The sequence below is a fragment of the Silurus aristotelis genome (genome assembly GCF_946808225.1).
Source record: "Silurus aristotelis genome assembly, chromosome: 12".
In the NCBI taxonomy this organism is placed as follows: Eukaryota; Metazoa; Chordata; class Actinopteri; order Siluriformes; family Siluridae; genus Silurus; species Silurus aristotelis.
The window spans coordinates 17,284,070-17,296,400 of NC_139585.1; the positions used below are offsets into that span (position 1 = coordinate 17,284,070).

The window sequence follows — 12,331 nt, forward strand, 5'->3', positions numbered from 1 at the left end:
TGCACTGTATTAAGGAGAGGATGACCGGGCCATGTATAGCGAGATTTTGGGGAACAACCTCCTTCCCTCAGTTAGAGCATTGAAGATGGGTCGAGGCTGGGTCTTCCAACATGACAATGACCCGAAGCACACAGCCAGGATAACCAAGGAGTGGCTCTGTGAGAAGCATATCAAGGTTCTGGTGTGGCTTAGCCAGTCTCCAGACCTAAACCCAATAGAGAATCTTTGGAGGGAGCTCAAACTGCGTGTTTCTCAGCGACAGGCCAGAAACCTGACTGATCTAGAGAAGATCTGTGTGGAGGAGTGGGCCAAAATCCCTCCTGCAGTGTGTGCAAACCTGGTGAAAAACTACAGGAAACGTTTGACCTCTGTAATTGCAAACAAAGGCTCCTGTACCAAATATTAACATTGACTTTCTCAGGTGTTCAAATACTTATTTGCAGCTGTATCATACGAATAAATAGTTAAAAAAATCATACATTGTGATTTCTGGATTTTTTTTTTTAGATTATGTCTCTCACAGTGGACATGCACCTACGATGACAATTTCAGACCCCTCCATGATTTCTAAGTGGGAGAACTTGCAAAATAGCAGGGTGTTCAAATACTTATTTTCCTCACTGTATATATATACACACACACATACATACACACACATATGTATTTATTTTTTAGTTTTATTTTTTTTGTGATTTCAGTGGCAGCTAAGCTGAAAACGAAAGTATCTAGCCTGAACAACAAAAAGTTCCACTTTCATTATTACGCCCCTGACAGTGAAATCAAATGTTTAGTTTGCAAATAAACTATAATAAAGCTTAAAGACACACATTTTTCAGCTTAAATAAGTTCATTATAAATGATTCTACTGAAATGTGGTTAATCTTATAAATATATAAACGCGACTTTGGCCTGTAACAGTTCTAATAACAGACATACATCAAACCATAGTTATAATTAGTATTGAACTGATTTAACGCTTTTGTTGATACTCAGAAAAGTAAACTTCCACAAATAAAACAATGTTACCTGATCCGTGTGTCGAGGCCGCTCTGGGCTTCCTGCCTGGTCGGAGCGTGTAAGTGTGAGGTTATCAAGAGACCGCCGTGCATTAAGTGCTATTTCTATTTCTCTCTTTCACTCACTCACTCACTCACTTTTATTCAAGTTCATAAAACACAAGAATTAGCCCAAGTAGTGTTTAGTAGAAGATAGATTTTATTTTAAAACAACAGTTCTGTATTAAAATGACAGGTAGTTCAGTACAAAATAACACTACATTATGCACCAAAATACTGCAAAACTCTGCCTGATATTTCCTGCAACTAAATTCATACAGATAAAGGTTACTAGAAAAAGGTTATTGAGAAAAAATATTGACTGTACATATAGAATGCATAAAAAAGCAAATCCGCATGATTTATTTGAGACACCGGCCCAGTAACTCGCAGCACATTTTTTAGTGTGTTACGCAGTCAAGTCGTAAAAATTATTTCCAATGCCTAGCTTTCTTTCGTAGCATGCAGCTCACACTACAGAACTAGGTGTAGAGTCATGATTAAGTAAAAAGGAATCTACATTTTAAGAAATGAAATTTAAGTAATTCATAAGTCAGAAATGCATAATGTAAAATAAATGCAATGGTGTAAAATATTCCCTTTTTTTGTATATACAGACATGAATTTGAGAAATATCTCCTGGAACACAATACTAACAAATACATTTAAACAGAAAGATAAAAACAAAGCTCAAATATCTTACAGTGATTTTGAGGTTCTTCTGTTTGCTTTATATATTAAAAATCTGTTTTACCATTTGGGGTTTCCTGAGAACAGGTCAGTGTTTTTACAGAATGACTGGGTTTATATTAAAAATGCTTGTGTGATCCTTATTAAGCATATTGCAGCACAGCTTCAAAATCAATGCTAATCTCTGGGTCAAGGGGCCATAAATCATTAACTTGGAGGAACTGTTGCTATATGAGGATATCAGTGAAATTCAGGCTTGTGTCATCAACACATCATTTGTTTAAAATGCAAAGCAGAGAAGACCAGCAGAAAGAGGGTGCTGAGGGGAAAAAGGGAAAATAAGATTAATTACAAAAATTATAATTTCTGTTATGCAGATCAGATTTTTCTTATTAAATCTTAAGAAATACATGAAAAACTTCAGATTTTGGACAGAGGTGCTAAGGTACTCCCTCTGCCACCAGCTAAAGAAATATATACTATATTTATAATTAATATATTCATTAAATATGATATATTTATTCATAATTGTTATAATAATTATATTATAATTATTCATTCTTCTTGAGTTAGGGTTAGCCTGGGGTAGCTTAAAATTGTATTTAGATACTTTAAAAACTTTTGCTTCTTCCTTTAACTTAAAACCTGTATGTATATTATATGGTTAAACGAAAATAAACACGAGACTATTAAAATATATATGTCTGTGTGTGTGAGATATATATATATATATATATATATATATATATATATATATATATATATATATATATATAAAAAACACACACACACACACATACACACACTATATACACACACTATATATACACACACACTGAACATCCCTCTGCCTTTAAGGTTTCACTTTAGATTTCATAACTTGGATAGGGATCTGTTGTATTTCCTTTTGAATTTAAGGATTTTTAAGATTTTTTGAGCCAATGTTTAGATACTGGTTACACTTCTTCAGAACATTGCAAAGAAGGAAATGTGTGTTTCCAATGAAAAATATAATGTATAAAGATTGTTGATACTATAAACAAAAATTCGATGCCAAAACGTAATTTTTCTGCATAAACCAAATTAAGCTGAAATGTCAGTATATTGGAATTAAGGAGATATTTGAGCTATTGTATGTATTTGTATTGTATGTGCTTGCTATATTTGGTAAAGTGTACAAACCTGGTTTAATAACTTCTCAGCTAAAACTAATACCCAGGGCAATAGCAATTATCAAAACTACAATTCCAAGGCACAATGCAATCCAGAGTTTTTTCTAAAGAAAGAACAAAAATAAAAGAAGAATCAAATCAATGCATTATCACAAACACAAATAAGCATTTTCATGGAAATTTAAGTCTTTACTTATAAAATAAATGAACAGAGAGGATTAAGGAATAAGAGTAGAGTTTATTCTCTACTCTGTTTATTATCAGTTACACACACACACACACACACACACAGTGTCTAAAGAAGAGGTGCTTCTTCCTCTCCCATGCTGATAATATACACTGTGTGTCTACTTGTCAGTCAGTCATTCACAGTCTCATCTCAACCTGCACTTGGACGGACCACGATTTTCAACCTTTTGTCATCACATCCATGGTTCTTTGTTTCTGAGATCAGGCATTTTGCACATACGCATTTAACGAGGAAAAAGAACATACTAATTTCTCTAGAAACGGAACCATAACTCATAGGAACAAAGACTATGTAAGTGATAAATACATTTAATTAAAATTTTTTCGATCACAGCATCAATATTGTTTCATTTTACCAACCTTTTTGGCCTTCCTTTGCGAGACAACCGCTGCCTTTGTGTCCTCAACGGCCTTCTCTACATAATTAGAAGAGTTAATTATGTTGTTCTCTATACGATTAACCATTTCCCCCTGAAATAAAAAATAAAATAAACATTTCATTAACAGATTATTAATATATCAATCACTGATCTTAGAGCTCAGTTGTAACCCCAATTGAATGTTTTATTAATGAACATAAACTTTTACAAGCATGCAAAAGCATGATATATGATATACATGATATAAGTCTCCAATTGTAATGCCCTACAGTGTATCAGGGACATTTTCCTTTTAGATGTGGATATCCAGTTATGTTTTTTATCATAGATAAAATCAATCACATGATTTTGTTTGTTTTAAAAAGAGTCCCAAAAGACTTTAAGATTTTCCATGAGTTTCATCAGATTCAAAGCCATTCTAGTAGGATTACATTCAAAAAAATATTTAACAGTGTTACCATGACAAGTAGATCAATTAACATCTGCCAGGCTAAATGTTTTCCTCAGTGTCTTACTTGAACTCACCTGTGCTTCCACTTCCATTGCAAGATACTGAAACATGTCATGGAGGTCTCTGATGCTTTTCTCTAGTTTAAGAATTTCATCATGCCGTGACTCAATCTCATTTAGCGCCTGCCTGGTGGCATGTGCATCTGTTAAGATCTGTAAAAAAAATCAGAACTTCAATGTGAACACAATGACATCCAGCTAGTTGATCCAAGACAACATAAGAAGTATTTTGTCCATTTTGCATGGGGGGATGCTAAACTCAATGGGTCATGCTTTTTTGGCATGCAACACATGATAACAGAAAACAACTAAATCCACAGGTCACTAATGTCATGACTAAATATGATGAGAACAATTACATCTAATGAAAATAATGAATTCGCTTCTATAACATGAGGCTTTAAAAGCAGAAGTGTTTTCATTGCGCAAATTATCTTACCAAATCCACTCTGACTCCTCAGAAAGCAAGAAAGAGTACTTGGATAGAAACATGTGATATAAAACATGTAACATGATAAACTACATGATTTACTACAAAGAACTGATTACTTCATTTAAAATTCTTGAAGCCCCCACCAGTTAACCTTTACAGTTCAAGCAAAGTTCATGTACACTAAGCAGTACAAACTAATTCAGCCCATTACAGCAACTCTAATGTTAAAGATATTGAAGCTCAAATCAAATTGCAAATCTAACAAAGCCTCAGCGAATTTCAATAGAAAACTGCTAATATTACTCACATTTTGTGTGAACACGTCCGTCTGTCCACTCTCAAGCATTGACTCTAACTGTTCATCTGTGACGTTATTGCCAGCTGTAATGGAAAGAAAACGCATATTAAACACTTATTTTTTCAGTTATTATTTACCTGTTAAAGCTTACACCCAACCGTATTTACCCAGAGCCAAACTTATGACACTCAAATCAAACTGTTTTATTGGTGTTGTATTTTTACTAGTTGGTAGAGCCTCACTGTCAACACTTCACTGAGCTGTACCACTTTGACACATCTTTCCAAAAACTATTTTGGGAAGAAAAATATTTCTTATAACATTTATTTTTCCCAAGTTTAAACAGGAAATGGGCGATTCCATTTCCAAGCTTCTAAGCCAAAGTCAACTCTTCAGCCACTTATATCGAGGTGTACTAAGCTCACAGACTGCTGTTAATACCCACATCCATAATAAAGATTGTCAGGAAACATATACCCGTTGAGCACTTTATTAGGAACACCTGCATATCCTGTTTCGCTTGGAAGTGGTGTAATGCATAAAATCCAGCAAATACAAGACAGCTATTTTGGTAAATGTTCACATTAGCAATCATAACAGGGGGAAAATGTGATCTCAGTCATTGCGACTGTGGCATGATTGTTGGAGGAGACAGGCTGGATTAAGTATTTTCTATAACTACACATCACCTGAAATGTTCACACATAATAGTCTTTTAAAGAGGGCTGCCATGAGAAGAAAAGCATGTCAAAAAAGAACAACAAAAAAAATAACCTAAAATAGCAAAAAAAACATGTCAGGTTCCACATGGTCCCACAACCTGAGAAAATCTTCTCAAACTGGTTTCATGAACATGACAGTAGGTTTAATTGTTCTTAAATGACCTTCCCATATGTAAGAGAAGTCCATATTTGAAAGTGAAAGGAATTTTGTAACGTATAATGCAGTCATATAAAAATAGACTGGATACTCACTTATTTTAAGTTGCCTTTGTATCCTCTCTACATTTCTATCTCTGTAATTGGCCTGAATTGTGTTACAGTGGCCCATTGACTCAATAAATTCTCGGGACAGGACAGTATGCTGAAAAAACAAATAACATCCAAAAGTATTTCAGTAAAAGCTGTGAAAAAGACTGCAGTTGGAATATTAACTGTATTACATTGGAACATATACTACAATACAATATGATTTAAAAAAAAAATAAATACAATAATCAACCTGTGTTCTTTGCATTCTTAAATTTATTGGAACATATTTCCCATCTTCGTCACTTTTCTTGGGTTCAATACCTATAAAAGTGTCAGATTATGCAATTGTTCGGATGGAATAAATACTTGCAGAATGTCTTCTATGATCATATTTGATTAAAATTTCTTACTCTTTAGTTTCTTCTGGATTTGGGTAGCTAATATTTTGATCTCATCCCTTATAGTCTGCAGTTCTTTCTTCATACCTGGGAAAATAAATAAATAAATAAATAAATAAATAAATAAAATCACCTTTTATAGAAATGATCATACATTGTACAGAATACAGTGCCTTATTGTGTCAAGAAGAGTTTACAACAAAAAAGGAAATCTAAAAAAAATTAGATGTGATATTTATGTATGTCTAAGATACTAACTTTCCTCCGGAAGTGCTACACCTAAAACAGTTTTTTGCTTGTTTTCCAGTTCAGATACTTTCTTCTTAAGAGTTTCAAGCCCTTCTCGAATCTCGTGAACCTACAAGAAAAAGAATGAAAATCCGACAATGACTTCAAAAAGACAACGATTAGAAAAACAACCTTGTAAAGAAACAGCACTTTTCCACAGTAACATTTGACCAAGTGGTCATAAATTACATTATATTCTACATCCATATTTTATTATAAATAAACCAAATCCTTTCATTAGAATTTCTGTTGTAAATAGACAAGAGAGGGAAGCAGCACAGCAGTTTTACCTTCCGAAAGAAAGCCTCATTCTCTCTGTCCTCTTTAATGGAGGTCCCTGTGCCTGGTTTGATCATGAGTGTTGTGCCCTCCTCGTCTTCATCTGAGCCATCCACAGGCTTGAGTGGACAGAGGAAACAAAGCTTATCAACTATATACAAACATTTACAGAACGGAAGGTAAGGAAGGGAAAGAAAGGTTATTTTTAGCTGCTTATTGCCACCAAATGTTGAATTGCAAACAAAATTTTCTATCAATATATTTCAGTTATAACATGCCACAGTCCACAGTCTATCAATCTATGAATCGTGTCTTATTGTGCATTAACTGTAGACAACCAGCATCGTGTGTAAGAAATCACAGGTCCATGTTTGCTTTGAAGGTGCAGGACTACTAATACCAACAATAGTAACAGTTCTGTGCTCACAGAACTCAAACCACACTACAGTTTATAACTTCAACTGGTTGTAACGCCTTGTTTATAAGTGAACACAGTAAGTCTGGAGGTTTGTCATTGTATTGTGCTAATCGCTACATGTAGCAGCAGCTAAATAGAAAAGGGCAGCTAGCAGTCAATTGCACAAAGCCGCTGTTTGTCACTCAATTATCCTGCAAGACAAGTTAATAACAAAAGTGTTAAACTACATACATAAGGAAGTAAAAGCAAAGTTTTTTTGGGGGAGGAGTTCAGTTCAAGTACTTAAAACAAACCTACCCAGCTAAGCTACTACATTGACCTACTAGCTATATGCCGCTTGCTGACCTACTAAATATATCTGTTAGCGAAATGTTAACTTACATTCCCCAGTTCTTTGGTTCGGTCGCGCATTTTTGCTTCGTTTTAAAACGCCTTCTGAAATCCGAGTTACTTTATCGAAGTTACCAAAACGGAATGACAGTACGAGGAGGAAAAGGGAGTTTCCATTTCAAGTGGTTCCGAGTCCCTGTGCTTCTTCTGTGGGAGTCGGGCTGAAGCGTGTACAGCACACTACCACCTACTGAGAACACACCCTGTACAGCCTCCAGCTCTGTGTGTGTGTGTGTGTGTGTGTGTGTGTGAGAGAGAGAGAGAGAGAGAGAGAGAGAGAGAGAGAGAGAGGATACTTAATAATTAATAAATACACATACACCGTTTCCCCTGCTTCAATAGGAACAGTATTGAAAGGGCTGGCCAGTGCAACCATCATAGTCTCCTGTCATTACCCAGGTTTATTGTGCTTTAAATGCTTAGATGATTTTCTGTTCACCATAGTTGTATTAAATGGCTGTACTCTTCCTATTAGTTTGAACCAGTCCAGCCGTTCTCCTCTGACCTTTTTCAGTAACAAAGTATTTCCACCCAGAGATATGCTGATCACTCCATTCTATGTAAACGCTGCACATAAAGTTCTAAGATTATAAGTTTCTGAAATATTCACAGCAAAAAGTGTGGTTTATATATTTTTTTATTTCAATTTAGTTTTACAAGTGACCCAAAACAATTGAAAAGTAATTTAAAAGATATTTGGCCATATGTCAACAAAGGTGGTATTAGCAATAAAAAAAATCACTCTTACGATTGAACAGTGTAACAGTGTATTTATTCACAAGCAAGTTTGCCATCAAAGGAGGACAGAGTGATTGCAAAAGCTTGTAGTGCACATAAAGGGTAGCTGTAGTCCATGGAGAACACATCTTCTGCCACTCTTCCGAACTGCATAACAATGTATTCTTCTGAATGCAATAAAAGATAAAAAAAAAAAAATTTGGGAACCTTTAATCATGTGAACACAGAAACCAACTTTGTATTGTTCCATTTGCACGAAAATATTGTTATCTTCCAACTCACCATTGTCAGAATGTACAATCTGAAAATTCTTGACAGATGCCTGTGTAACCCGTCCATGGAAGTTGAGCACATAAGACTGTGTCTGCTCATTCCAGGTTGGTGATTTGTTTACAAGGCAAACTAAATTCTCTTTGTTACCATTGTCAAAACGGGTGAGAAGAGTTTCAGGCTCCTGAGGACAGTGATACAGGTTGTGGAAAATATTAATAAATTATAAGCAGAAGTTAAATGTTATTTTGCATTTATTAAAAATTGTAATGTCATTTTTGGCACATTATGAATAGGTTCATTTTTTGAATAATTAAATGGGTAGATTGCACCCGCAATATAATACTTTACCTAAATAACTAAACTATATGGCCAAAAGTTTATGGACACACAGTAATAAGAAACTCCACTCTTTTGCAAAGGGTTTTCACAGGACGTTTAGTGCGTGACATTGGGGATTTTATTATTTAGCCAGATGAGCATTAGTGAAGTCTGGCACTAGTGGCAGGTGAGTGGGTAAATGTTTCAGTTCATACCAGAGATGTTCAGTGGGGTGAAGAGCTCTATGCAGGAGACTTCAACTCCAACCTTGACAATACAAGTCTTAATGAAAATCACTTTGTGCATGGGTGCAACGTCATGCTAAAAGTAGTTAAAGCGAAACTATAACATACAAAGACCTCCTATAGTATTGTGCAAGTTAAAATTTGTGGCTACATATAGTTGTGTCGGTTAGGTGTCCAAAAACCTTTGTTCGTATACTGTATCTATAGCAAAAGTGATTTTATAGACTTATCGGGCAATTTTTTAATACTCACACATTTTGGCCGAATACAGACTCTTTCATCATTCTCATGCATGCCAGGAATGATCACGGTCATTTTCCTGGGGCCTTTAAAACCCAGCACATTTTTTTCCTGAGTAAACATGAATATAAGAAGATAATTCATGAAAATTAGAATAGGTTAAAAAAATTGCGTTTTGCTATTGTATGCAATACATGATTATGCAACCTATATTAAAAAAGGATTTACTTATTTTATTAGATTTATTTTCAAAAACCTTATGAATATGCCAACATACATAACAAATTGCTGCAAGTTCTTGTCGAAGTGATTCAGTTTCCTTTACAAATGGCTTTGTCTCTGGATTCTCTCCATTGTCATATACAGTGAATTTAGTCCCCAAAACATTTGACCTACAAAGATATAACATATCACTGTAAAATGCTCATAGGTAAGTAAGAAATGTTTTTATTTAAATTTTTTTTAACAATAATGACCTTAGTTTGCCTATATAGCTGCTGGTGTCTCGGGATAAATCAGTTGGATCAATGGAGATCAGATAATTTGAAGTTGTACTCTTCTTACGTTTCCTTCCAGCCATGAGAAAGACCTTATAAATGAAACATAATGAAAGTAGATAAAAGAGCAATATAAAGGAAATAAGTATAAACTATTTCTTTATCTTACTTTCTTTCCATCCTCTTTCTCCATGTGGAGGTAATATGTAGGATAGATTCCTCTTTCCATTCCTCTCCTGTCTCTGGTGATTCTACATTGAAAAGTCACAGCTCTTGGTGCAGGGCGAATTGCAAACTGTTCTAGATCTTCTAAAGACACTGGTAAAGACTGACATATACAAAATGTTACACACTATAAAAATATTAAAAAAAATAAGATAAAATGCAACACATTTTTATTACCTTTTCAACGTCTGACGAGTCACTCTCTGAAGAGAAACGTTTATAGTTCGAATTTAGTGATGCAAGATCATATTCATTCTTTGAAGTTTTTTGGGACTTTTTCTGTGTTTTTGGATTTTCCTTTTTATTCTCTTTGATTTCTGTTTCATCTTCAGAGTCATTTAGGTGTGCTGTAAAAATACAGTGTTAATATGAAAAGAAATCTGAGTTACATAGTGTAGCAATAAGGAGATATTTTGTAAATGCAAATGTTGCCTCTGGTAAGACGGATAGGTTGTAAATATAAAATAAAAAATAAAACATTATTTTGCACTTACAAGTAGATAAAAGTTGTTTTTTCATTGGTGTAGAAGGCACTGGACTCTTAGACCAAGATTTTTGTTCATCCTCACTCTCTGTTTCTGTTTTGTTTTCATCTGTGTTGAACTCTACCACTGAATCAATCTCAACTACTAAACAATACAGAAGGCATTTGCTATGGATTCAATATTTCTTTAAAAAAAAGACATAATAATAAACTAATATTTTTGCTGTTAGTTACTTTGTGCTTCTTCTGTTTTCTTCTTTTTCTTCATTGTTTTCTTCTCTTGCTTTCCTTGTCCTTCTTCAACATCATAATGCTCAAGCACTTAAATATTATACAAAACAAAATGTAAAAACTGCAGTGAAAAATAAAATGATCACTGTATATGTCAAAGACTCACATTTGACTTGAGTTTCCTTAATATATTTCTTCTTAATTTTCCGCTCTTCTGATTGACTGGGTGTGTTTGGTGTGTGTTTGGGAGTCGTGTGACTATCTGTATCCAGGTCAAGTGTCTTAATCATGGGTGCAGTCAGTGGCATTGTGTCCTCTGGTATCATTTCAGATGAAATGATCATTTCATCAAGACTGATGTCTTCAACCATATTATCATAGCCCTGCTCCAGCTGAGTGTCTAACACCGAAAGTTGGATGAAGTCAGTTGGATCACACATATAAAAGTCAGACTAATTATAGTACAGTAGTCATTATAGACAGACTTATACAACTGAACTAATCATTCAAATTCAGAACTAATATGATTGTGAGCGCATTAAGCTTAACACTTATTTATCACTTCAGGATGTAATACTTTTTCTGTGCTATACATACATACATACATACATACATATATATATATATATATATATATATATATATATATATATATATATATATATATATATATATATATATAATATATATATATATATATATATATATATATATATATATATATATATTTATTTCAAATGTAAATTGATGTTAAAATGAGAAAGTGTGTCTACACATGTTTATGTTCACCTACCATTTAAGGAGGTGCTGCTTTGAGACTGACTGATCAACAGAGCTGTGTCTTCAGCTGCAGGTTTCTGCCTGTGATTCTTTGGTCGAGCCTCGTGATTTGCTGTAATCATCTGAGCATTAGCTCTTTTCTTTTGTTGCTTCTTCATCAAAAGTGTTCGCTGTTTACATAAATCTGTGTCTGTTATTCATTTTAAAATTTCCATTACAATAATATGTTTCACTCATACATTCAATGCAGAATAAATTTTTTTTATTATACATATCAGAACAGCACGAAAGCCTACAAACAAAAGTTTTTGGATGTTCTGCAATTTCAATTTCAAATAGTTATTATTTATTTATCCTGCTATTTAAAAAACTGCATTATTAAAATCAGAAGAAAAGAAAGATTCATCTGCATTGATGTTAGAATAAGGCTGTCTAAATACAAAAGAACTGTGAAATTTGCATTTACCTGTTTGTCAAGCTTTTGTTGCCACATCTCACGATCCTCCATTATTATTATTATTATTATTATTATTATTATTAGTTGAAAAGTAGCTGTTCCGTTTAAACCACAAACATGTACTGGATGATTGATGCATTAAACCAACTCAAATACAATGCAATTTTGATTCTCTCGCTCCGGCTTCATTTCACTCCTCCACCTGTATACAACAGAGGGATAAGAAGATTAGGAGAGATAATGTTCTTACACTCAGCTCAGACAGTGCACACACAACCAAAAAAATCACATTCTATTCAGTAACGTTGTGCA

At 34.0% G+C, this 12,331-nt stretch overlaps 2 protein-coding genes across 2 annotated transcripts; both read right to left on the bottom strand.

Moving 5' to 3' along the window:
• Nucleotides 1-1,197: 1,197 nt before the first annotated feature.
• Nucleotides 1,198-7,753, bottom strand: stx4 (syntaxin 4). The gene is made up of 11 exons (XM_083556231.1): nt 7,523-7,753; nt 6,735-6,842; nt 6,415-6,514; nt 6,169-6,243; nt 6,009-6,079; nt 5,762-5,870; nt 4,797-4,870; nt 4,072-4,209; nt 3,527-3,637; nt 2,928-3,021; nt 1,198-2,064 (listed from the first exon to the last, which is right to left on the bottom strand). Exons 1-10 carry the CDS (start codon nt 7,550-7,552, stop codon nt 2,944-2,946), a joined length of 894 nt encoding a protein of 297 aa, XP_083412357.1. The 5' UTR covers nt 7,553-7,753; the 3' UTR covers nt 1,198-2,064; nt 2,928-2,943.
• A 397-nt stretch (nt 7,754-8,150) lies between these two features.
• Nucleotides 8,151-12,145, bottom strand: LOC310734341 (uncharacterized protein). The gene is made up of 12 exons (XM_083556245.1): nt 12,029-12,145; nt 11,576-11,732; nt 10,949-11,182; nt 10,786-10,872; nt 10,562-10,693; nt 10,245-10,414; nt 10,012-10,170; nt 9,822-9,934; nt 9,623-9,737; nt 9,358-9,456; nt 8,552-8,723; nt 8,151-8,436 (listed from the first exon to the last, which is right to left on the bottom strand). The coding sequence occupies exons 1-12, from the start codon at nt 12,068-12,070 to the stop codon at nt 8,303-8,305; spliced, it is 1,614 nt and encodes a 537-aa protein (XP_083412371.1). The 5' UTR covers nt 12,071-12,145; the 3' UTR covers nt 8,151-8,302.
• Between the last annotated feature and the right edge of the window lie 186 nt (nt 12,146-12,331).